Source organism: Microcaecilia unicolor, chromosome 3 (assembly GCF_901765095.1).
Source record: "Microcaecilia unicolor chromosome 3, aMicUni1.1, whole genome shotgun sequence".
NCBI classification, from domain to species: Eukaryota; Metazoa; Chordata; class Amphibia; order Gymnophiona; family Siphonopidae; genus Microcaecilia; species Microcaecilia unicolor.
In genome coordinates this window covers 491,633,541-491,660,740 of record NC_044033.1, presented here as the reverse complement: position 1 = coordinate 491,660,740, position 27,200 = coordinate 491,633,541, and the positions used below count along the sequence as shown (strand labels likewise).

The 27,200-nt window shown below is 46.8% G+C and overlaps 1 protein-coding gene across 2 annotated transcripts in view; it reads left to right on the top strand.

Moving 5' to 3' along the window:
- PGM3 (phosphoglucomutase 3) overlaps positions 1 to 27,200 on the top strand; it is a 113,242-nt gene that overhangs the window by 49,571 nt on the left and 36,471 nt on the right. For both annotated transcript variants that reach the window (XM_030199079.1, XM_030199078.1), the window contains 2 exons: positions 2,768 to 2,890; positions 21,257 to 21,430. In XM_030199079.1, the coding sequence (XP_030054939.1) occupies positions 2,768 to 2,890; positions 21,257 to 21,430 (297 nt within the window). The remainder of the gene's footprint in view (positions 1 to 2,767; positions 2,891 to 21,256; positions 21,431 to 27,200) is intronic.

Here is a 27,200-nt window from a genome sequence, read left to right as displayed (position 1 = left end):
CAAGAAAGGGATCTAGGTATTGTCATTGATGATACGTTGAAACCTTCTGCTCAGTGTGCTACTGCGGCTAAGAAAGCAAATAGAATGTTAGGTATTATTAGGAAATAATACCTAACAAATACCTCAAATATTGTGTTCAATTCTGGTCGCCGCATCTCAAAAAATATATAGTGGAATTAGAAAAGTTGCAGAGAAGGGCGACGAAAATGATAAAGGGGATGGGACAACTTCCCTATGAGGAAAGGCTAAAGCAGCTAGGGCTCTTCAGCTTGGAGAAAAGGCGGCTGAGGAGAGATATGATAGAGGTCTATAAAATAATGAGTGGAGTTGAACAGGTAGATGTGAAGTGTCTGTTTACGCTTTCCAAAAATACTAGGACTGGGGGGCATGCGATGAAGCTACAATATAGTAAATTTAAAACGAATCAGAGAAAACGTTTCTTCACTCAACATGTAATTAAACTCTGGAATTCGTTGCCAATAAAGGCGGTTAGCTTAGCAGAGTTTAAAAAAGATAATGTCCATAGACTATTATTAAACGGACTTTGGGAAAATCCACTATTTCTAGGATAAGCAGTATAGAATGTTTTGTACTTTTTTGGGATCTTGCCAGGTGATCTGGATTGGCCACTGTTGGAAACAGGATGCTGGGCTTGATGGAACTTTGGTCTTCCCCAATATGGCAATACTTATGTACTTATGACTCATTGGTGTCTGTTAAGACATGACTGTCTGACTCATTGCTGCCTCTTAAGGTGCAAACTGCCATTGTGTGGATTTTGGAAGATTTGCAGGTAAGCTCTCTTTTTTTAACTCTCCTGAAATTATTGCACTTATGGTTTTATGTCATTTTTGCCAGTTAATTTTTTTTCTAATACTAATTTGGCTGTGGTTTTTGTTTGTTTGGTTTTCTAGTCCGATTATGGTGGTGATGTGCTTAGTCAACATCACTTAGGTAAGGTTTCTTATTTCTATTGATGTTTCAGTTGTATGCTATGCTTTGTCACTGGATGGTCTTCATTACAGTTAACACATTGTGTAAATATATTCTCTAAGCACTGCATGTTTAGTCACTGAATTCTTGTCAGCAAATCACATACGTCTCATCTCAATTGTTCCACTTTTTTTGGATCATGGAATAATTACTGTCTCATCATTGAGGTCTGTGTGATGATTTATCTAATATGGTGTATATGTCACATTACTTTTAACATTTTACCTGCTTATGTTACGTTTAAGTTGTTTTGCATGTCATAGTATCTTATTCATTTATGTAATTTTAAATATATGTCTTATGTTTTTATTATTTATATTGATTTATATTTGTTGTTTTTTAGCCCAATGCAGCCTTTACTTGGATGAAACACTGCCTGTGTCGGGCATTTTAGGTTGTGTATCTCTAATAAAAGATTAGATTTGTCCATTCATCTGATCTACTCATTTCTGTTCCACATTGGAGTCTGTGGGTCGATTGCCCTGTTGCTTTTTGAGACCTTCTCTGTTCAGGAGTAAGATCAGATGGATCTTAGTTTTCAACCAAAACTACAGTGCCTTGACCAAACAACTGTAAGAATATTAGCGATTTAGGACTAGATTCTGTATATGGCACCTGAAAAATCAGCGTCTAAATTTCCACTCAGATTATAGAATACGCCAAGCGCCCATCCACACAACTAAATTTCATTGTTGGTAGTTATTGTCAAGCAAAACTTGGCCTAAATTAGGCATGGGCCGGATATATTCTATAAAACGTGCATAGATTTTAGAAACGCCCACAACCCACCCATTCCATGCGAATGGCCATACTCCCTTTTCAACTATGTAACTTAGAATTTACGTGCATCATGTTACAGAATATGCTTAGGCAGTATGGACGTAAATTCTAATTAATTCCAATTAGTGTCAATTGCTTGTTAAGTGGCAATTATTGGCACTGATTGGTTTGTTAACTAAGTTGTGCATGCAAATCCAGAATACGACCAGATTTAAGTCTTGCTATATAGAATCCGGGGACTAGAGGGTAATTTTGTAGCAGCTTAAATTGTGCAGTCCAGTATGCACATATTTTCCTTTTAAAAATTCTCCCACTGAAGGTACCTGTACACACGTACACCTACTGTTTAATGTGCCCAAAATGCTTGAAGAAATGCTACACATATACTTCTGAAGATCCAAAAGTAGATAAATAAAAACTCCACTCCCTCTGATCGCTCTGGGTAAACATGAACAGAATGGTATTAGATATATACTTTGGCAACTTTCTAAAAGCTGTTTCGATATATAAATGTGTACAGGACAATGGCTTTGAAAATAACCCCTTTAGTGTTAAATCCTGTTAATGTATTCTTTTCCTGTGGTAGATTAGGTATAGCGGCATGAGCACTGGCTGTGCCTTGGTAATATGCTAGGAGTCTGTGTGGTTTATCTACACATAAGATGAAGAACTTGTACAGGGTTAAAATTCATCCATCTACAATTTTGTCATTGATCTTTGACTTATCATTGAGGGGGTTTATAGATATAAAGATCACTGATGGGTGTCTTGTTCCTAAGGATGGTGCTGGGGAAAAGGGGGGGGGGGAGCGGGCACTGATCCACCAACTGTTCACTAGTGATTGTGTAGACATGATTTGTAGATTGACCAGGAAGATTATAGGTATCTTGTAAAATACGTAGTGCTTGCTCTTATAGGCTCTGAAAGATGACATTTATGTAAATAGTGGTTTCCATAATGGGCTGATTTCAGTTCTTTATCTCTGAATTTATAGACAGTGGGGGATGCCATTTCGGACATGCTGGTTATTGAAGCAATCTTGGCAGTAAAGAGCTTCACCGTGCAGCAGTGGGATGCTGTCTACACTGACCTCCCAAACCGACAGCTCAAAGTGAAGGTCAGTCATTCCGCATATATATAATACTAGATACTCGTAGCATCAGAATCTTTACTTCCTGAAAGCTAAACAAAAGAAAACTCATATGCCTGTTCAAATGCTAATAGGAGAAGAAATTAAGAAAAGACAGATTGAGAAGTAATGATGAACTGCATCCAGCAATAGTAATATTAGGATATGTTACTAGAAGTGTAGCATGGCGTTCTGTGTACATGAGCAACCGTAGACCTAGACCTTTGGACTGTAGACTGGCACAGCAATAGAAGCCAATTTCCAAAATCGCTACTTAAACCCATAGACCTCTTTACATATACTACAGAAAGAAGGTATATAATAACGTAAACATGTGTAATCCTAAAATTATACCACTCCACAACAGGCAAGAGTAGATTTTTTTTATATTTTTTAAAAACTGGATTATTACAAATAGCAATAGATAATAGTATAGTCCAGTTTGAATTTTCTTTAAGCCCTCTTAATCGTTAAGTATAGTAGAATCCTTTTTACACAAACACAATTATAACACAGATACTTCAACATCAGAAGTTAATCATATATATTTTTTCTGAACCTCAGTGATGTAAATCGCTATCCTTTAGATAGAATCGATTTTAGTAACATCAAACTCTTCACTGGTTCTTTTATTTTCTTTCTAAGTTTCTAAATTTTGTTTCAATAGATATATATTTTTAACTTATCACTTATCTTTTCAATTTTTCAAGTTTGTTGGACCCAGGGGATCATCTGCCCGACATGCACGTTTCGCCCATAGTGGGCTGTCTCAAGGACATTCCCCTGTAATATAGATCAGAGTTAATTAATAGTCCCCCTGGATATTGGCAGTAAGCCTACATTCAGAGAGTACCCGAAAACTAAAAACACTCACCCCGTGTTTCTTTTGCTGAGCTGACGCTAAAAGAAACACGGGGTGAGTGTTTTTAGTTTTCGGGTACTCTCTGAATGTAGGCTTACTGCCAATATCCAGGGGGACTATTAATTAACTCTGATCTATATTACAGGGGAATGTCCTTGAGACAGCCCACTATGGGCGAAACGTGCATGTCGGGCAGATGATCCCCTGGGTCCAACAAACTTGAAAAATTGAAAAGATAAGTGATAAGTTAAAAATATATATCTATTGAAACGAAATTTAGAAACTTAGAAAGAAAATAAAAGAACCAGTGAAGAGTTTGATGTTACTAAAATCGATTCTATCTAAAGGATAGCGATTTACATTACTGAGGTTCAGAAAAAATATATATGATTAACTTCTGATGTTGAAGTATCTGTGTTATAATTGTGTTTGTGTAAAAAGGATTCTACTATCCTAAAATTATGCCATGCAAGCCTTATCAATTCCACAAACTTAGGTACATGTATATTAAAAAGCTTTTTGCTGTTATAAACTAAGGGGCCCTTTTACTAAGCCACGTAAGCGCTTTCGCGCGCCCCACAGGCACTAATTCCGAGTTACCGCCCGGCTATCGCCGTGGCCCTTGCGGTAATTTCATTTTTGGCATACATCAGAAAAATATTCTTTTCTGGCTCGCATCAGCTACGCACGCCAAGTGGCATTAGCTGGCGGTAAGGTCTCAGACCCAAAATGGACACGTGGCAATTTTCATTTTCCCGCACATCCATTTTCGCTAAAAATGTTTTAAAAAGGCCTTTTTGTACAGGTGCGCTGAAAAATGATTCTGCGCATGCCCAAAACACGCCTCTGCACTACCGCAGGCCATATTTTCAGCGCACTTTAGTAAAAGACTGAAATCTCTGCTGCCCGTCTCGTCTTCCGCCAGGGTCGCTTTACTCATACTACCCCTCTCCTCAAGTCGCTTCACTAGCTCCCTATCCATTTTCACATCCTGTTCAAACTTCTTCTACTAACCTATAAATGTATTCACTCTGCTGCTCCCCAGTATCTCTCCACACTTGTCTTTCCCTACACCCCTTCCCGTGCACTCCGCTCCATGGATAAATCCTTCTTATCTGTTCCCTTCTCCACTACTGCCAACTCCAGACTTCGCGCCTTCTGTCTCGCTGCATCCTACGCCTGGAATAAACTTCCTGAGCCCCTACGTCTTGCCCCATCCTTGGCCACCTTTAAATCTAGACTGAAAGCCCACCTCTTTAACATTGCTTTTGACTCGTAACCACTCGCCTCCACCTACTCTCCTCTCCTCCTTCCTGTACACATTAATTGATTTGATTTGCTTACTTTATTTTTTGTCTATTAGATTGTAAGCTCTTTGAGCAGGGACTGTCTTTCTTCTATGTTTGTGCAGCGCTGCGTACGCCTTGTAGCGCTATAAAAATGCTAAATAGTAGTAGTAGTAGTAGTAGTAATGGGAGCTCACATTTTATTAGCATGAATCAAATGAATAGTTCACATACTTCTAGTCCTTAATAAAGATGATAAATGCAAAGGGCAATCTCCATTAACTACTTTAAAAGCCAAACATAACTGGATTTGAGCCAAAACAGGCAACCAGTGCAAGGATTTCAAAAGTGGGGTGAAAAATGATCTTGGCTGCTGTATTCTGCAACAGTTGACATTCTTGATAACAATAGCTGAGAGATGCCTAAGGGGTCCTTTTAATAAGGTGCCCTGAAAAGTGGCCTGCACGCAGGTTCATTTTTCAGCGCACTGCAAAATAGGCCTTTGGGGGGGGGGGGGGGAAATGGATGTGCGGCAAAATGAAAATTGGCGCATATCCATTTTGGGCCTGAGACCTTACCGCCACCCATTGACTTAGCGATAAGGCGTTAACCAGACAGTAATTGTCAACGCGCGTAAAATGCCAATTACCACCCGGTTGGCGCCGTGCAATGGAAATTTTCCAGTGCGTGTAGTGGGCACGCGTAAAAAATGACATCACCCAGGCCACAGGGTAGTTCCGAATTGGCTTACATTGGGCGCTCATAGGTGCCTGCACAGCTTAGTAAAAGGGCCTCTAAATATGTGCATGGGAAGGCAAAGAAAATAAAGCTCTAATTTGACAAATTGTAGTTTATAAAATACTGTAGACACCAGGTGATACAATTGAGAACCACAACTTTGTATTGTAGTTTGAAGTGAAACAATAGCATTATCTAATTTAAGATTAATAGAAGGCTGAGGATTAACTTTTCCTTCTAACCATAAGACAAGTCTTCTATTTAAGACCATGAATCCTCATCCAAACTGAAAAGTACTTTAAAAAAACAACTAGAAATAAACTCAGTAGTTTGCTTCAAAGATCTTACTACTGGAAATACAATTTGACATTATCTGCATAAATATGATGGGCCAGATTTATTGAACGCAGCTCTTCACTTAGAACACTATTGAAAAAATGAGAACGAATTGGAAACAAAGGCGATCTTGCAGAACTCTACAACTTGGAACCCAACTAATAGAAAATTTGTCATGCGTTTTAACCATATGATTGTGATTAAAAAATATATACTGAAAAACTGACCAGAAATTCCATCTGACTCGTTTTACATAATAGCAGCATCAGCCATCCAGTAAATTCAGATTATTTCAGTCGCAACAGACTCTCATGTAATCATTGGCCAAAAACCTCCTTCATATTTTATTAAATCAATATTTTACTTATATTTTCTCGTAATTATCTTCAACTGCCACAGTTTGGAAGGACCAGAGCACGATCCAGGCAAAACAAGGATTAAACGTGATGGGGGTGTGAGAAATGTAAATGTGCAAATCTGAGCTGATTTGATTCCAAGCCTGAAGTCACCAAAGTACTACTACTACTACTAACTACTACTTAGCATTTCTATAGCGCTGCCAGGGTTACGCAGCGCTGTACAAGTTTAGACAAGGGGAAGGACAGTCCCTGCTCAAGAGAGCAAAAGTAGCCAGAGAACAATGCACAGGAAGCCTACAATGTTTCATCAGTAACCAAAGCAAGTAAGATAAAGGCTCCTTGCCCACCAACCACTGTTCAAGAGGAATCCACAGTTTAAAAGGGTGATTCTGAAACCATTTGAGGGCAGTGCAGGCTTGGGCTGCCCTGTGGTACAAAAGAAATATAGGGACACTTAACCCACTCATTTTACAGGGCCTATAGCGAACAGATCTAGCTAGCCTGGGGCTCCAATTATTCCAAATAAAGCAGAAAATCTTATCAAAAAAACTTGTGCGGGGGAGTAACAGGGAGTACTTGAAAAAGGTACACCATTCAGGACAAAGCATTCATCTTGACAGTAGAAATCCAAGTGAACCAGGAGAAAGGTACCAAGGACCACTGTTGTAGATCAGTCTGGAAACATTCAATAACAGAATAATTTGCCTGAAAAAGGTCCCTATAAGCTATAGTAAGGTGCATTCCTAAATACTTAGAAACAACTCCCGAGGGCAACAATAAGATAAGAACATATATTCAAGAGATTGCTAAAACCTGTCGTTTCCATATCATCATGCTGATCAATCCATAGACTGGTGGGTTGTGTCCATCTACCAGCAGGTGGAGATAGAGAGCAAACTTTTGCCTCCCTATATGTGGTCATGTGCTGCCGGAAACTCCTCAGTATGTTCTCTATCTCAGCAGGTGGTGGTCACACACAGCAGCAGCTCTGGCTAGGCCTCCAAGCCTAATTTTTAGGTTTTGTTGAGTGCCTGGGGTTGAGGGCTCTTCTTGAGCAAGTGCAAACCTGGTGGCGCCAGGTCCCTCCTTTTCTCCCCCCTCCCGCTGGCTCCGTTAAAAAAAAAAAAATTTTGAACGTCCTTAAAGGCGTTTATTTCGACGTTTATTTAAACGTTTATTGCAGCTACTCACTGGGACACCAGGTCGTTACAGCTCGGAGCGGAAAGCAGGTAATTTTTACCTTTTTATAGCGGGCAGGGGGTTCCCCGATTGATCTCCACGTGGCATATGGCGTCGGAGGGCGAGGGCGCACAGAGTCACTCCCCGGATCGCTTGGGCGCTTCTAGAGGGGATGCGGGGGTCTTAAAGTCTGATTCGCCCTTGTTGGGTGACAGTTTCGTGACCGATGAGTGTCCCGGTCCTTCCTCCGGCGTGGCGGGTTTTCCCGCCATAAACGCCCATCCCCCGCTGCTCGCCTCCGCCATCTTGGCTGGCCACGCGGCTCAGACGGCTTCTTCTTGGGCCGCCCTTGAGGTAGGAGACATTAATGCCATGAATGCCCTTAATTTGGGCGACGGCACAAAAGCGGCTAAAGTTAAACGCCGTTCTTCCCGCGCGGCTCCTTCGCGGAGTGTCGCGCCGGACGCCATCTTGGATGCGCAGCATGTCTCTCCCCCGCTCTAGCGAGCGCCGGTTGAGGGTGCGTCTAGGGCTGTAGCCCAGGCTGCGGAAGTGCACAGTCTGGGGGGTTTCTCCCCCGAGTTTATTTTGCTGCTGCATCAGGCCTTCCTTATGCAAAACGCTGCCCCTGCTCCCTCGTCTGGTAAAGAGGTTGAGGTCCCCGGAGGTAAACGCCCTCGGGTTGATTCCCAGGCCTTGGATGACTTTGTCTCCTCCGATGTAGATGAGGGCAGCGTATCTGAGTTCTCCCAACGGTCCTTTGCGGATTCCTTGGAGGAGACGGATCCCCGCTCGGTTGGAGCGGATGACCCCTCTGCAGCGCGGCTTTTTAGCTCAGAGGATTTGCCCAACCTGTTAGGGCAGGCCATGGGCATTTTGAAGATTTCCTCTCCGGAGGACGTCTCTCCCTCAGCCCCTATTGGCTCTGCCATTATGCTGGGGACGAAGCGCCCGCCTAGAACCTTCCACGTGCATGATGCCATGCACACCTTAATTTCGGCTCAATGGGATGTCCCGGAAGCGAGCCTTAAAGTGGCTAGGGCTATGTCCCGCCTCTATCCTTTGCCTGAAAGTGAACGTGAGGCCTATCTGTGGCCTACCGTGGATTCTTTAATCACTGCGGTGACTAAGAAAACGGCGTTGCCGGTGGAAGGTGGCACGGCCCTAAAGGACGCCGAAGACAGAAGATTGGAGGCGGCCTTAAGGTCGTCCTTTGAGGCGGCTGCTTTAAGTTTGCAGGCCTCAGTTTGCGGCTCCTATGTGGCCAGGGCGTGCCTGACTATGGTGCAGCGGGCTTCCCCCTCGGATCATTCCTTGAGGGCTGATTGGCCGGCCCTGGAATCGGGCTTAGCCTATTTGGCAGACTTGCTGTATGATGTCTTGAGGGCCTCAGCTAAAGGCATGGCTCAGACAATCTCTGCGCGGCAGTGGCTTTGGCTGAAGCATTGGTCTGCTGACCACGCCTCTAAATCCCGCCTGGCTAGATTGCCTTTTAAAGGCAAGCTGCTCTTTGGGGTCGAGCTGGACAAAATCGTGACCGATCTCGGCACGTCTAAGGGCAAGAAGTTACCAGAGGTCAGGGCTCGGGCTAGTACTCGCCCCGGTACCTCCAGAGGACGGTTTCAGGAAGCCCGTCGGTACCGCCCGGGCAGGTCGGGCTCCTCTGCCCCCTCTTCCTTCAAGAGGAATTTCTCCCCCAAGCAGCATTCCTTTCGCAGAGACCGCCGTCCCGGAGGTGCTCCCTCCGGTCCTCCCCCAGGGTCTCGTACCCAATGACGGGGCCTTGGTCCACGCCCCAGTGCAGATTGGAGGACGGCTGTCCTCGTTTCTGGGCGAGTGGACCACAATAACTTCAGACGCTTGGGTGCTGGAAGTCATCAGAGACGGCTACAAGCTAGAGTTCTGCCGACCCTTAAGAGACGGGTTTGTACTCTCTCCCTGCAAGTCTCCGGTCAAGCTGTGGCAGTGCAGCAGACCTTGGACAACCTGATCCGCCTGGGTGCGGTCGTTCCGGTGCCAGAAAATCAGATTGGCAAGGGACGTTACTCCATTTACTTTGTGGTACCAAAGAAAGGAGGTTCTGTCCGGCCTATCCTCGACCTCAAAGGGGTCAATCGGGCCTTGAAAGTGCGGCACTTTCGCATGGAGACTCTCCGCTCTGTTATAGCGGCAGTGAAGGCAGGAGAGTTCTTGGCTTCCTTGGACATCAAGGAAGCGTACCTGCATATTCCCATCTGGCCTCCTCGTCAACGCTTTCTGCGTTTTGCAGTCCTGGGACGACACTTCCAGTTCAGAGCCCTCCCTTTCGGGTTGGCTACTGCTCCGCGGACCTTTTCCAAAGTAATGGTGGTCATAGCGGCCTTCCTGCGAAAGGAAGGAGTACAAGTCCATCCTTATCTGGACGACTGGTTGATCCGAGCCCCCTCTTATGCAGAGTGCGGCAAAGCTGTGGACCGGGTAGTTGCTCTTTTGAGCTCCCTGGGATGGATCATCAACTGGGAGAAGAGCCAGCTGCGCCCGACTCAGTCCCTGGAGTATCTGGGAGTTCGATTCGACACCCAAGTGGGCAGAGTGTTCCTGCCAGACAATCGGATTGTCAAACTTCAGGCTCAGGTGGCCCAGTTCCTAGTAGCCTCTCCTCTTCGGGCTTGGGACTATGTGCAGCTGTTGGGCTCTATGACGGCCACGATGGAAGTAGTGCCCTGGGCCAGGGCTCATATGAGACCACTACAACACTCTCTGCTGCAGCGCTGGACTCCGATGTCGGAGGATTATGCTGTGCGCCTTCCCTTGGACCCAGCAGTGCGCAAGGCGCTGAGCTGGTGGATGCAGACAGACAAGTTGTCTGCGGGAATGCCTCTGGTGACCCCGGAGTGGATTGTCGTCACGACGGACACCTCTTTGTCGGGCTGGGGAGCCCACTGCTTGGGAAGGACAGCGCAGGGGCTCTGGTCTCCTGCGGAGGCAAAGTGGTCTATCAACCTCCTGGAACTCAGAGCCATTCGGTTGGCGCTTTTGGAGTTCATCCCGGTACTGGCGTTGAAGCCAGTACGGGTCCTGTCGGACAATGCCACGGCTGTGGCCTATGTCAACCGCCAGGGAGGTACCAAGAGCGCCCCTCTAGCCAAGGAGGCCATGAATCTATGCCAGTGGGCGGAAGCGAACCTGGAACAGCTGTCAGCGGCCCACATTGCCGGAGTCATGAATGTCAAGGCAGACTTTCTCAGTCGCCATACCTTGGAGCCCGGAGAGTGGCAGCTATCTGCTCAGGCGTTCTTGGACATCACGAAGCGCTGGGGCCAGCCGAGCCTAGATCTGATGGCGTCATCGGCCAATTGCCAAGTGCCGCGCTTTTTCAGCAGAGGACGGGACCCTCGATCCCTGGGAGTAGATGCTCTTCTCCAACAGTGGCCGACAGAAGAGCTTCTCTATGTGTTCCCGCCCTGGCCCATGCTGGGCAGGGTGCTAGACCGGGTGGCAAAGCATCCGGGCCGGATAATCCTGGTGGGTCCGGATTGGCCCAGACGTCCCTGGTATGCGGACTTGATCAGGCTCTCAGTCGACGTTCCTCTGCGGCTGCCAGTGGAGCAGGGCCTGTTACATCAGGGTCCCGTGGTGATGGAGGATCCCTCCCCCTTTGGTCTTACGGCCTGGCTATTGAGCGGCAGCGTCTGAGGAAGAAGGGCTTCTCAGACAAGGTCATCGCCACTATGCTGAGAGCGAGGAAGCGCTCTACTTCTACTGCTTACGCCAGGGTTTGGCGTATCTTTGCAGCGTGGTGTGAAGCAGGCTCACTTTCTCCCTTCACTGCTCCAATTTCTTCAGTGTTGGCGTTCCTGCAAGAAGGTCTGGAGACAGGCCTGTCGCTCAGTTCCCTTAAAGTCCAGGTAGCGGCTCTGGCTTGCTTCAGGGGTCGCCTGAAGGGTGTTTCCCTGGCTTCGCAGCCAGATGTGGTGCGCTTTCTCAAGGGAGTTAATCACCTGCGCCCTCCTCTGCACTCAGTGGTGCCTGCGTGGAATCTCAACCTGGTGCTAAGAGCATTGCAGAAGCCGCCTTTTGAACCCTTGTCGAGGGCATCTCTGAAAGACCTGACGTTGAAAGCAGTCTTTTTGGTGGCTATCACTTCAGCCAGGAGAGTTTCCGAGCTCCAGGCACTCTCATGTCGAGAGCCTTTTCTGCAGTTCACTGAGGCAGGAGTGACTATTCGCACAGTGCCTTCCTTCCTGCCCAAGATTGTTTCTCGCTTCCATGTGAATCAGCAGCTCTGTCTCCCTTCCTTTCGGAGGGAGGACTACCCAGAGGAATACTCTGCTCTCAAATATCTGGATGTGAGACGTGTCATCATCAGATACTTGGAAGTGACCAATGATTTCCGGAAATCGGATCATCTGTTTGTCCTGTTTACAGGTCCTCGTAAGGGTCTGCAGGCTGCTAAGCCTACAGTGGCAAGATGGGTCAAGGAAGCCATTGCAGCAGCTTATGTGGCCGCGGGGAAGGTGCCGCCTATCCAGCTGAAGGCTCACTCCACTAGAGCTCAGGCGGCCTCGATGGCAGAGGCCGGGTCCGTCTCCTTGGAAGAGATTTGCAAGGCGGCAACTTGGGCTTCGGCCCATACCTTTTCCAGGCATTACAGCTTGACTGTGGCTGCTCGGGCGGAGGCCCGGTTTGGAGCTTCAGTGTTGCGGTCAGGGATTTCTATGTCCCGCCCTGGGTGAGTACTACTTCGGTACATCCCACCAGTCTATGGATTGATCAGCATGATGATATGGAAGGTAAAATTATGTATCATACCTGATAATTTTCTTTCCATTAATCATAGCTGATCAATCCATAGCCCCTCCCAGATATCTGTACTGTTTATATTCTGATTGAATTTTAGGTTCAAGTTTAGTCTTCAGTTACTTCAGGAGGACTTCGTGTTCAAGTTCTTTTTTCACTTGGATTCTTCAAGAGTTGAGACGAGTTTGTGTTACAGTGAGCTGCTGCATTCCTCTCCCCTCCGTTTTACGGGGCTGGATTGAGATTTAAATTCTGCCGGCACTCCCTCCTGCTTCGTGCGGCTGTAGGGCAGCTTTGTACCCCTCCCGCTTCGGCGGTGTTGGGGTCAGTCAGCTCCTCCCGCGGTTGCGGTTGCAGGATAAGCCAGATCCCCCCGCATCGGCGGGGTGGTGTCCCTCCCCCGCTCCGCGGGAATGAGCTGGACGGATTCCCCTCCCCCACTTGTGTGGGGATGAGCTGGGTTAATTCCCCTCCCCCGTTTCGGCGGTGGTGAGCTGGGCAGAGTGTCCCTTTGTGGGTGTAATTCTCTAAGTGCTGAGTCCTGCGGATGGAGCTTTGATATCGACATACTGAGGAGTTTCCGGCAGCACATGACCACATATAGGGAGGCAAAAGTTTGCTCTCTATCTCCACCTGCTGGTAGATGGACACAACCCACCAGTCTATGGATTGATCAGCTATGATTAATGGAAAGAAAATTATCAGGTATGATACATAATTTTACCTTCTTCCTCTATAATATCGCCAAAATTCGCCCTCTCCTTTCTGAGCATGCTACCAGAACCCTCATCCACACTCTCATCACCTCTCGCTTGGATTACTGCAACTTGCTTCTCACAGGTCTTCCACTCAGCCATCTCTCTCCTCTTCAATCAGTTCAAAATTCTGCTGCACGATTAATATTTCGCCAAATTCGCTATGCCCATATCAGCCCTCTTCTGAAGTCACTTCACTGGCTCCCTATCCGTTTCCGTATACAGTTGAAGCTCCTCTTATTAACATAAGTGCATTCACTCTGCTTCCCTCACTACCTCTCCACCCTCATCTCTCCCTACACTCCTTCCCAGGAACTCCGTTCACTAGGCAAATCTCGCCTAATTGCACCCTTCTCCTCCATCGCTAACTCCAGACTCCGTTCCTTTTATCTCGCCGCACCTTATGCCTGGAATAGACTTCCTGAGCCATTACGTCAAGCTCCATCCCTGGCCGCCTTCAAATCCGGGCTAAAGGCCTACCTGTTTGATGCTGCTTTTAATTCCTAAGTTGTCACCTGCTAATAACCTTATCTTGTCTTCCTCTCATCAATAGTCCCTTTTTTCTATGGGGCTCATTTTCAAAGCACTTAGCCTTCCAAAGTTCCATAGGTTTCTATGGAACTTTAGAAGGCTAAGTGCTTTAAAGTATGCCTCTATCCTGCTTATAATCGAAAGAGAAAAACGCCTATATTGCGACCCAAATCGGGAGATGGGCGTCTTTCTCCCGTGGGCGGCCAAATCGGTATAATCTAAAGCCGATTTTGGGCGTTTCCAACTGCAATCCGCGTGGAAACGGGTAAAGTTGACGGGGGCGTGTCAGAGGCATGGTGAAGGCAGAACTGGGGTGTGGTTATCGGCCGAGGAGAGATGGACGTATTTAGCTGATAATCGAAAAAAATGCGTTTTTACCGCAATTTTGGGTCACTTTTTTTTGGACTCTTTTTTTTTTTTTTTTTCATGAACAAGTCCCAAAAAAGTGCCCCAACTGCCCAGATGACCACATGAGGGAATCGGGGATGACCTCCCCGGACTCCCCCAGTGGTCACTAACCCCCCTCCCACCAAAAAAAACCCACTTTAATAACTTTTTTCCCAGCCTCAATGCCAGCCTCAAATTGCGTACCCACTTCTATGACAGCAGAATGTGTTCTATCCTGTGACAGCCTTTCCCTGGTTCTGATGTGGCTCTCAGGTGAGTGTGACAACTTTTCTGTTATGCGCACTGCAGAATCACATCAGCAATGCATTGTGGTGGGTGTAGGGTATTGGGCTCCGTGATTCCACTAGCTTGTGGCAAATGCTCACAATGTTGGTAGTTGGTAGGCTGTACTCCCATGGTGCTTTTCCCCCTGCTTTCTGGGTCAGAGTGTGCCCTGTTTTGTTTCCGGTAGTCCATGAGGTAGTGGCCATTTTTGTAAGCCAGTTTTAGATCCCTTTCACGTGTTAGCCACGTTACAGAACTTAGTTCTTACCTTGAATGTGGCTGAAAGAGGGCATTGTACACCATTCTGCCAGCTCTGACCTACTGCTAATCTCAATACCAGGGAGACTCATTGCCAGTGGGGCACAGCCTCTGATCTGCAGTTAACTGTGAGTAAGCATGCTTATTCCAATAAAGGACGTTTTCGGAGAGATTAGTCTTCAGGTGTCAACTGGTGTGCCAATGTTATATAGCAGTCCTAGAGGCCTGCGTGTATGCAGGTCCCTGGAGCACTTTTAGTGGGTACCGCAGTGCACTCAGCCAGGTGGACCCATGCCCATCCCCCCCTACCTGTAACACTTGTGCTGGTAAATGGGAGGTCTCCAAAACCTACTGTACCCACATATAGGTACCCCCTTCACCCCTAAGAGCTATGGTAGTGTTGTACATTTGTGGGTAGTGGGTTTTGGGGGAGGGGGGTTGAGTGCTCAGCACCCGTGGTAAGGGAGCTATGCATGTGGGAGCTTTGTCTGAAGTCCACCGCACTGACCTCTAGGGTACCCAGTTGGTGTCCTGGCATGTCAGGGGGGTGAGTGTACTACGAATCGTGGCCCCTCCCACGGCCAAATGGCTCGGATTAGGACGTTTTTGAGCTGGGCGTTTTTAGTTTCCATTATCGCTAAAAAAAAAAACAAACGCCCATCTGAAAAACGTCCATTTTTTCGAAAATACGGTCTGTCCCGCCTCTTCACGTACCCGATTTCGGACATAGACACCCATGGAGATAGGCGTTCGCGTTCGATTATGCCCCTCCACGTGTCCTATCTGTCTGTCCTACCCTTATCCCTTATTTGTCCTGTCTGTCTGTCCTGATTTAGATTGTAAGCTCTTTTGAGCAGGGACTGTCTTTCTTCATGTTTAATTGTGAAGCGCTGCGTACGACTGGTAGCGCTATAGAAATGATTTGTAGTAGTAGTTTGTGAAAGAACATTTCAAAAAAATGTAAAGTATCAAAAAGCACTTAACACATCCCTACAGGGGTCCTATTTCATCTTGCGGCTTCTTCAGGAGAATATGTGTGCTTAAAATATTTCTACAATAAATAGAGAAATATCAAAACTTCTGCACTAAAGAAGATATCAGATTCCAGGAACAGATGAAATGATGTTACTCACAGTGTCTTTGCAGCTCACTCTGCCTCATGTTATTCAGAGCTTGTCAAAATTGTGCCTGCTTAAACTCAAGATACCAATCTGCTATTATCCAAACACAGTTCATTCACAATTCATTGACCAATGAAATCCTAGACAGAAGGGCATATGTTAAAGAAAGGCTGTCCATTCTACCGCAGTATTTAATCCCTGCAGTTCAAGTGTTTTAAGTTTTCTAATCCATTGCTGTTCTAATCTGAGCGATTTCTTGTCTCTTTATCACCTCCTCGAATATCACGTTGCACTTGATCAATCACAAAGCATTGAAGTTGGTCAAAAGAGTGGTGAAGTTCCACTCAATGAGCTACTAAGGGGGCTCCCGATTTTGCCTGAGTAATGCAGGATTTAGGTTATCCCAAACGTTTAGAAAACTTTCTTATCATTTTTCCCACATACATGCAATTACAAGGGCATCTGAGTACATAAACCACAAAGAATGACAATCAGTGTAGGTTTTCAGTTTATATGTCTTTGATGAATTCTGAGCATTCCAACATCAAAATATAGAAACGATGGTCCCCACATTTGAAGTGTCCATTCCTATCACAGAATCCGCATCAGTGTTGGACATAGGAAGACTCGCAGGACTCAAAAGTTCTTCCAAATTTTGGCCCCTTGAGAATGCTACACACAACTTGTGATTCTGAAATACTGGATAGGATTGAACTGTATTCCAGTTCTTCCGTATAATTGCAGCACACGTTTCACATAGATCTTGTTTAAAATCTCTTTATAGGTTGAAGTAACAGTTCACGATTGTTAAATTTAGCTCGCATATATGCATCTTTCAATACTGAATTGGGATATCCCCTTTACCAAGATCTCACCCCAAATTTCTTGCCTGAGATTTATAATCTTGATCATCTGCACATAGCCTCCAAAATCTGTCATTGCGAGAAAGGTAGACTGTTCTTAAGGGAACGAGGATGATAGGTTTGATGTTGTAAAAATGTATTCCGATCTGTGGATTTCTTATAAAATCTCGTTATAAATTTTTATTATGTAGCTGTATCACCTCCACATCCAGAAAATTAGTTGGGTTTTTTTTGGGTTTTTTTCTGCTGAAAAGCTCTTCATAAATTGTACAGCAGGAGGAGTGGCCTAGTGGTTACAGTGGTGGACTTTGGTCCTGGGGATCTGAGGAACTGAGTTTGATTCCCGGCACAGGCAGTTCCTTGTGACTCTGCGCAAGTCACTTAACCCTCCATTGCCTGCCATGAGTGGGAAAGCGTGGGGTACAAATGTAACAAAAAAATTTAAAAAAAAAATTTGCATGTATTCAGCCACAATATAAAATCGTACAGCTGTTTTTCATCCCCCCCTCGACAACATAAAAATTTTCTCTTTAAAATGAAGCCAAGTTATAATTTGGTGCTTTATACAAATATGGGAAGCCAACACTCTTCAAAATTAGTCATAAATAAGTTGACTATTGTCGGTGTAAATGTTGCACCCATAGCAATCCCTGAAGTCTGTAGAAAAAAAGTATCTCAATAAAATAAGTTATAGTGAGCAAAAAAGACGGAACCTCCATTGGTCTTTCCCTCTGTTGTAGCTCATTCCATATAACTTCCAGTGCCTGATCTTCTGGAATCTTATGTATATAAGGATTTGATGTCTATGGTTACCATCAATAACTTACTGACTTGCGAACCTTCTAATTGATTCAGAATTTGCAAAAAATGTGTTGTATCTTTAATATACGATTTAGCTAATGGCACCCTACTTTTCAAAAGCCAATCCACAAAAATTGATTGGGATTCCAATAAAGATCTCTTTGAAGAAAGAATAGGACATCCAGGAGGTTTTTTGTTTTAATTGTCTGTGAATTTTAGGAAGAGTATATAAAACTGGAGCAACAGGATACTGAGCATTCAAAAAACGCATCTATTCCTTTGTCAAAAAACCTTGAATAACACCCTCTTGTGTAAAACCTTAAATAACTTCATGTAATTTGCTGGTAGGATCCTCATCAAACGTCCGGTAAACACCCTATATAGAGAGTTGTGTTTCCACTTCAACATAATCCTTTCTGTTTTGTATTACCACTACACTGCCCTTGTCGGCTCACTTAATACCCAAACTGGTGTAATTTCTTAATCTCTGTTGTGAAGACTTTTTCGCTTTAGTCAAATTATCAGAAAAACCTTTTGTGTTCTTAGAAGCAGTCATTATTTCTCTCATCACTTCTGACTTAAAAATTTTTATTGTCCAGATCTACTGGAATTGGTGGTGTCCATGTAGATTTGGGCAAAACTCTTGAACAATCATAGCCCATATTTTTTGGATCAAAAATATGCATAATTGAAGTTGTCATAAAAAGTGCTTGAAATCAGTACTAAATTGGAACTCATCAAATTTTAAATGCAGGAACAAACGTCAGGCCCCAAGATGACAAAGTTTTATCCAAAGTTGACAAACCTTTGAAAACAAAGTTTATGACCATAGATTCATCATGCATTGAGATCAGGTCTGCCGTTGCACTCTGCTTACAATTGATCCCCTCTGCCTGCGACCCCTTGTTCTCGTTTCCCTTCGAGGACATTGATCTAAAAAATCTTCGTGCATATATCCACTGATCTATTAACTTTGCCAATACATTTGTCATGACCTTTAAACATCCAAGGGTAGACACGGTCAGTAATTTAATCTTTAGCATCTCTATCAAACGTCTTGATTTTATTTTGCCACCCCCCCCCCCCCCCAGCCATGCAGCGTGTTGCCGTTCTCTCTCCCCCCCCCAGTCATAGAGCATCTCTTCTGTGTGTGTGTGTGTGTGTGCGTGTGTATGTGTCTATGTCTCTGTCTCTGTTCCCTAGCCATGGAGCGTCTCGTGTGTGTGTGTGTCTGTCTCCCCTAGCCATGGGTGTGTTGTCTCTCTCTCTCTCTCTCTCAGCCATGGGTGTGTTGCTATTCTCTCTCTCTCTCTTTCTTTCTTTCTCTCTCTCTCTCAGCCATGGGTGTGTTGCTATTCTCTCTCTCTCTCTTTCTTTCTTTCTCTCTCTCTCTCAGCCATGGGTGTGTTGCCATTCTCTCTTTCTCTCTGTCTCAGCCATGGGTGTGTTGCCATTCTCTCTTTCTCTCTGTCTCAGCCATGGGTGTGTTGCCATTCTCTCTTTCTCTCTCTCTCTCAGCCATGGGTGTGTTGCCATTCTCTCTTTCTCTCTCTCTCTCAGCCATGGGTGTGTTGCCATTCTCTCTTTCTCTCTCTCTCTCAGCCATGGGTGTGTTGCCATTCTCTCTTTCTCTCTCTCTCTCAGCCATGGGTGTGTTGCCATTCTCTCTTTCTCTCTCTCTCTCAGCCATGGGTGTGTTGCCATTCTCTCTTTCTCTCTCTCTCTCAGCCATGGGTGTGTTGCCATTCTCTCTTTCTCTCTCTCTCTCAGCCATGGGTGTGTTGCCATTTCTCTCTCTCTCTCTCTCTCTCTCAGCCATGGGTGTGTTGCCATTCTCTCTCTCTCTCTCTCTCTCTCTTTCAGCCATGGGTGTGTTGCCATTCTCTCTCTCTCCCAGCCATGCAGCGCATCTTCTGTGTGTGTGTCTGTCTGTCTGTCTCCCCCACCACGCAGTATCTCCTTTGTGTGTCGTCATTCTCTCTCTTCCTAAGCCACATAGCATCTCTTCTCTGTATTTGTGTCTGTCTCTCTCCTAGCCATGGGTGTGTCGTCTTTCTCTCTCCCCCCAGCCACACAGCATCTTCTTTGTGTGTCGTCATTCCCTCTCTCCCCCCAGCCATGCAGCATCTCCTTTGTGTGTCCTCATTCTCTCTCTCCCTCCCCAGTCATGCATCATCTCCTCTTTGTGTGTCTCTTCCTCCCCAGCCAAGCAACATCTTCGTGTGTGTCATTCTGTCTCTGTACCACAGCCATGCAGCATCTCCTTTGTGTGTCATTTTCTGTACTTCAGCCATGCAGCATCTCCTTTGTGTGTGTCCCCATGCAGCATCTCCTTTATGTGTGTCTCTTCCTCCCCCACCCAGCCATGCAACATCATGTGTGTCTCCCCCTTCCAATATTTCTCCAGTTCTCTCATCCACCAGCATCCAGAATCACCCCTTTGTCTCTCTCCCCTCTCACTATCCAGCATTGCCTCATCACCTCACCATCCTGCATTATCCTATCTTTCTCTCTGTATAATTTTCCCTTCAAATCAAATATCATCATCACCTATCTGTCTCCCTCCACTATCAACATTGCCCCATCTCTTTCTTTCCTACTCCATCCCAAGTCACTCATTCCTTCAGTGACACCTGTGTCCTCCCTTCCCTACTGCCAGTTGCTCACCTGCAGGGCTGCTGCCTTCCCATGTCTGCAGTGACACCAAGAAATAGAACCTTTGTGCTTCCTTCCTTTCCCTGCCACTGACCAGGTGCCACTTATCGTGTGTTGGGAACCTATGCCTTATACCATTTCACTTAGGACAGTGTGTCTGGCACATAAAATCACACATCCTACCTCTGTAGTGACACCTTTACAACAAAAAGGATATTAGATGCCAGGGCCGTGCCTAGGGTCTCTGGTGCCCCCCTGCAGACTATCAGTTGGCACGCGTGCGTGTGTGCGCGCGCCCCGATTCCCCGACACTTTAAATTTACCTCTCTCCGCCTCCGACGTCTGCGCAGCGTCAGTGAAAGCGCTGCCTGTCTGACGTCTCGCCACCAGCCTTCCCTTCGCTCATTCGTTCCCTCTGTGTCCCACCTTCTTCTGATGTCATTTCCTTGAGGGCGAGACACAGAGGGAACAAACGAGTGAAGGGAAGGCTGGTGGAGAGACGTCAGACAGGCAACGCTTTCACTGACGCTGCGCAGACGTCGGAGGCGGAGCGAGGTAAATTCAAAGCGCTGGGGAATCAGGGATGGAGCGGAGGAGTAAGGTGTTTTTTTTGTTTGGTTTTTTTTTAATACAACTGCGGCGCTTACCGTGTTGGCACAGCCCTGTTAGATGCCCCTCGAGTGGAGGAGTAGCCTAGTGGTTAGTGCAGTGGACGTTGATCTTGGGAAACTGAGTTCAATTCCCACTGCAGCTCCTTGTGACTCTGGGCAAGTCACTTAACCCTCCATTGCCCCTGGTGCAAAATAAGTACCTGAACATATGTAAACCGCTTTGAATGTAGTTGCAAAAAAAAAAAAAAAAACTCAGAAAGGCGGTATATCAAGTCCCATTTCCCCTTTCCCTTCAGACACTGAATCCTTTGTACCATTTTTTAGAATGTTTTCCTCTTTGATGAGAACTTTGCATTGTTCCACGATTACAATGTTAGACCACTCCACTTTCCTTCTTGCTCTGATTAGAAATGATAGTCATTTAGATTTGAATTATTAAAAGGATACTGTATTCACCAACTTTGCAGGTGGTTATGCAGTTTTTTTTCACTTCTCTGAAAGTAAAACACAGCCAGACTTCCAGTTACTAAGATTCTTTTGCCTGCCAGGTTGCAGACCGAAGAGTCATTGACACCACTGATGCAGAAAGACGTGCAGTTACACCTCCAGGATTGCAGGAGAAAATTGATGAGCTCGTGAAGAAGTACAGACTGTCAAGAGCATTTGTTCGTCCATCGGGAACAGAGGATGTAGTTCGAGTGTACGCTGAAGCAGACACACAGGTTAGATTTGGAACAATTTGTACCTGAAAACCGATGTGCTATTCAAAAACTGTGGATCTTGTGAGCCCTAGAAAAGCCAAGTGCTAATGAAAGGAGACAATGTGCTTCTGTTGCCTGGGAGATGGAGCTAGTTATAGTTAGGGTTACCATATTTTGTCCCCCCCCAAAAGGAGGACACATGCCCCGCCCCCGTCACCCCCCCTCCCCTTACCTTACTACTGCCCTGTTGGTCTAGTGACCTCTTCGGGGCAGGAAAGAGCCCCCTCTTTCCTGCCTGGAGCGCTGCCCTGCATGCATCCTTCCTGTTGGTGATCTTGGCGCTGATTCAAAATGGCCGCCGTGAGTTGAAGTCTCGCGAGGTCACTTCAACTCTCGGTGGCCATTTGAATTGGCGCCGACATCACCAACATGAATGATGCATGCAGGGTAGTACTCCGGGCAGGAAAGAGGGGGCTCTTTCCTGGTCCGAAGGCGGAAGAGGTCACTAGACCACCAGGGCGGTAGTAAGTAAGGGGAGGGGAGGCTAGCAATCTGCCCGTTTGTCCGGATTTCTGGACAAACGGGCAGGCTGGTGGGCGGGCCGTCCTATAGGAAATCCGGACAAACGGGCAGATTGGCAAAACCCGCCCAGTTGCCCGGACATGACCTCAAAAAGTGGACATGTCCGGGTAAATCCGGACATATGGTAACCCTATTTATAGTCATAACTGGTGTCTGAGATATCCTGAGTTTCCTTGGGCTGTTAGTGGAGATGGGTTAGTTAGCAACCAGATCAAATGACAAGATTCATTAGAGCATTTTAAAAAGACAGAAAATAAGGGAGCTCGCTTGTCTTTTGTAATCTAACCCAGTGGGAAGCCCTAATCTTCATTCCAGTTCCTCCAGCTAAAAAGTCAGTCATACTCAACTATTTTACAACTTCATTTCAATTTCCTTAAGGTGTTTTACTTTATTAGATAGAATACTAAATCACTTTGAGAAGTGTTTTCACCCTTGTCTCCAGTAGTTAACATCTTTATGCGCACCCTGAATACAGTAGTGTTGGACGAGAGTGAATCTCGATTCATACGCAGACAATATTTTCTATCCTTCAGGAAATGGATCCTAACATAGATTTTTAGTTCTTATAAAATTACAGCTTGCATTTCTAAGATTCAGTTATGGAATGATAGTTTTCACTTGAAACTTAACCCTTCTAAGACAAAACTTCTTTGGTTTTGGCACCTGGATGTGATAATTTCCAGATTTTGTGACTCTCGATGCAACTGTTTCACTTCCATATGAATATGCATCAAACGTTTTAGGAACTATCCTAGATTCATTGCTCACATTTCAGCCTGAAGTGAACAGTGTAGTGCAAAAATGCTTTTTTTAAATTAAAGCAGTTGGAAGCTGTATGTGCATGTCACGTCCCTTACCTGTGCCGCTCTGCCTGCGGGGATACCTCGCTCCACGAGCAGGAGAGAGCGGGGTATCGCTGGCTACGGGCGGCATGGTAGGGGAGTCTGGGCTTCCTCCTGGACGGCTCCGGCCCGCCGCTATGCTGCTGTAGCGTCTGGAGAGCGCCGACGCTGCAAATATGGCCGGCGCACTCTAGCTGGAAAGTCTCTTCCGGGTGCGGGGCCCAGGAGCATGGGGAACGCCTCTTCTGGGCTCGGATTGGCTGGTCGCGGCTAGGCTCCGCCCGCTCCTTGTGACCAGCCTATCCAGAGCCTCCTGGGGCTGGTTGTTGGCCACGCCTTCCGGACAGCTGATGGTGGTTTCCCTGATGGAGGGGGCTACTTAAACCAGACTCTGACAGAACTCTTTGCTTCGGCTTCTGCTGGTGTGGATTCCTGAGTTCTGTGTCTTTGGATTGTTTCTCTGCTTTGAACCACAGTTTGGACCTGGACTTTGCTTTTGCCTGCCGCCTGCCTTTGAACCACAGTTTGGACCTGGACTTTGCTATTGCCTACCGCCTGCCTTTGAACCACAGTTTGGACCTGGACTTTGCTATTGCCTGCCGCCTGCCTTTGAACCACAGTTTGGACCTGGACTTTGCTATTGCCTGCCGCCTGCCTTTGAACCACAGTTTGGACCTGGACTTTGCTATTGCCTGCCGCCTGCCTTTGAACCACAGTTTGGACCTGGACTTTGCTATTGCCTGCCGCCTGCCTTTGAACCACAGTTTGGACCTGGACTTTGCTATTGCCTGCCGCCTGCCTTTGAACCACAGTTTGGACCTGGACTTTGCTTTTGCCTGCCGCCTGCCTTTGAACCACAGTTTGGACCTGGACTTTGCTATTGCCTACCGCCTGCCTTTGAACCACAGTTTGGACCTGGACTTTGCTATTGCCTGCCGCCTGCCTTTGAACCACAGTTTGGACCTGGACTTTGCTTTTGCCTGCCGCCTGCCTTTGAACCACAGTTTGGACCTGGACTTTGCTGTTGCCTGCCGCCTGCCTTTGAACCACAGTTTGGACCTGGACTTTGCTTTTGCCTGCTGCCTGCTTTTGTGCCACAGGGTGGATCTGGACTTGCCTTTGTCTACCACCGGCCTGGAACCGCTGATCGGATCGGGACCTTGTCTTTTGGGCAATTGTCTGCTCCATCCTGCCCTTCGTGGGAGGTCTCTGCCCTGACTCCCCAGGTAAGATCAGGACTGTCTGGCTGCCAGACGTTGTTTGGCACAAGGGCTCACTTTTCGGGGCATAGGCCTGACAGAAAGCCGAAGCCATGAGCTCGCCAGATAAGCCTGATCTGACTGACTTGGCTCAAGCTCTTCAACAGCAACAGGCCCAGCTCAACAGATTATCTGGAGTACTGCAAGATGTGTGTTCTCAGATGTCCGTGCAGCGAGCACCGGCTTCTGGAGCTAGTAGGACATCTCCACCTCTGCCTGCCTTTCGGTTGCCTGAACCTCCTCGGTTTGACGGCACACCCTCCGCATGCCGCGGATTCTTGAATCAATGTCAGATGCTCTTTGACATGCAACCTGCTTCTTTTCCTACGGACAAACAGAAGATTACCTACATTATCTCATTACTCTCCGGTGCGGCTCTGGCATGGGCGTCACCTCTCTGGGAGCAACAGGATCCTCTCCTTTCGGAATTAGGAGAATTCCTGCGTCAGTTCCGCATGGTCTTCGATGTTCCAGGACGCCCTTCTTCCGCCGCAGGAGAGCTACTACGGATTCAGCAAGGAAGCAGTACGGTTGGTACCTATGCTATTCGATTCCGTACCCTGGCGGCGGAACTTAAATGGAATCAAGAGGCTCTTACGGCCATTTTCTGGCAAGGCTTGAGTGGACGCATTAAGGACGAATTAGCCGGCCGAGAAATCCCTGGTACTCTGGACGCCCTTATCGCCTTAAGCACTCGGATTGATGTCCGCTTCCAGGAACGAGCACGAGAACAAGTTGCCTCTCGTCCGTCGCGCAGGTTTTCCCCTCAAAGACCACGAACGGTCTCTCCTCAGGAGGGTGCGGTTCCTACTGCGGAGGGATCGGAAGTGCCTATGGTGATTGGCAGGCATCGACTAACAGCTGTGGAACGAACCCATCGGAGGGAGAATAAACTATGTATGTACTGTGGGAAACCTGGTCATTTTGTGAAAAGGTGTCCCAACAAGCCGGGAAATGCTTAGACCCTAGCCTGGTGAAGGGGGTGGTTGTGGGTCGTTCAGGAACCCTTCCGGATAACTTAATGACAGTACCTATTATCTTACTGTGGCAAGAATACAGGATAAATACCCTAGCCTTGCTGGATTCAGGAGCAGGAGGCAACTTTATTGATGCTAGACTACTTCAGGGCCTAGGCAGGCCGGTTACTCCCTGTAAACCAGCTCTTCAAGTAACGTCTATTCATGGCTCTACTCTGCCACAGCCTATTACCCATCTCACTCTTCCGCTGCGAATGCAGGTGGGTCTTCTTCATCATGAGGAGATACAATTTCTTATTTTACCTCAAGCCATCCATCCTGTAATTCTAGGTATACCCTGGTTGCGGCTGCACGCGCCTTGCATAGACTGGCCTTCGGGAGAAATCAGCCGGTGGAGTGGTCGTTGTTTTGAAACTTGTCTAACACCAGTGCGCCCTCCCTCTATTAATGTGCCAGCGCTCTCTGGAGTCCTCCTCCCCTGTGAAGCTTCTCGTCCGAAGGAATACAAGGAGTTTTCTGATGTCTTTGATGCCCGGGAGGCAGATTCCCTCCCACCCCATCGCCCGTTTGATTGTCCCATTGATTTGTTACCCGGTACGATGCCTCCTCGAGGAAGATTATATGCCTTGTCCCGGGATGAATCTGCTGCCATGCGGGACTACATTCAGGACAATCTTCGTAAGGGATTCATCCGACCATCTTCTTCTCCTGCCGGGGCAGGGTTCTTTTTTGTTTCCAAAAAAGATGGGTCCTTGCGGCCCTGCATTGACTATCGCGGACTTAACAACATCACAGTCAAGAACCGGTATCCCCTCCCACTTATCCCGGAGCTTTTTGATCGACTCCAGGGGGCAGTTATTTTTACTAAGTTGGATCTACGAGGGGCCTACAACTTGATTCGTATCCGCCAGGGAGACGAGTGGAAAACCGCATTTAATACTCACGACGGTCATTTTGAGTATCGGGTCATGCCTTTTGGACTTTGTAATGCTCCGGCTGTATTTCAAGATTTCATCAATTTCATTTTCAGGGATCTTCTTTGTTCTTCAGTCATTGTTTACTTGGACGATATTCTGATCTTCTCTGCTTCTCCCCTGGATCATCCCGGGCATGTCCGCACAGTGCTTCAACGACTCCGGGATCATCGACTGTTTGCCAAGTTGGAAAAGTGTGCGTTTCATCAATCCACTATTCCTTTTTTGGGACATATTATCTCTGCTGTTGGATTACAAATGGATCCTGCTAAACTGCAGGCTATCCGGGACTGGCCTCTCCCCCAGGGTCTCCGAGCCTTACAGCGTTTTCTTGGTTTTGCTAACTACTACCGACAATTCATTCCCCATTATTCGCTCCTCACGGCTCCTTTGACAGCCCTTACTCGGAAGGGGGCGGATGTTCGGCATTGGTCTCCTGCTGCCCTGGAGGCTTTTTCGGCCTTGAAGGCGGCTTTCTTGTCTGCATCTGTACTCCGTAGCCCTGATGTCACGAAGCCTTTCATCGTGGAGGTCGATGCCTCTGCTTTGGGTGTAGGGGCGGTGCTGTCCCAGACAACTTCTTCTGGTAAGAAACATCCTTGTTTTTTTTTTTCTAAGAAGTTTTCGCCTGCTGAACGCAATTATACTATCGGGGACAGGGAGCTGCTGGCCCTGAAACTCGCCTTTCAGGAGTGGCGATACCTACTGGAGGGGGCTGCTCACCCTATTACAGTCATCACTGATCACAAAAATCTGCTTTATTTGCAAGATGCCAAACGCTTGAATCCCCGGCAGGCTCGCTGGTCACTATTTTTTGCGCGTTTTACCTTTCACTTGGTGTTTCGGCCCGCAGAGAAGAATATACAGGCAGATGCCCTCTCCCGAGCTTTTGACGTACCTGAGGAGCCTGAGGAACTCTATCCTATGCTCAATCCTGCTTGCCTTTCTCCTATGGTGGGGGCATCCGCCTGTCTCAAGACTCCTGTTCCGGCCCGATCTCGTCGCAAGGTCCTTCAGTGGGGTCATTCTGCTGCGTTTTCGGGACATTTTGGGTTCCATAAGACCTATCATCTTATTTCCCGTTATTTTTGGTGGCCCCACATGGCCCAGGAGATTCGGCAGTTTGTCTCTACTTGTCCTACCTGTGCCCGTACCAA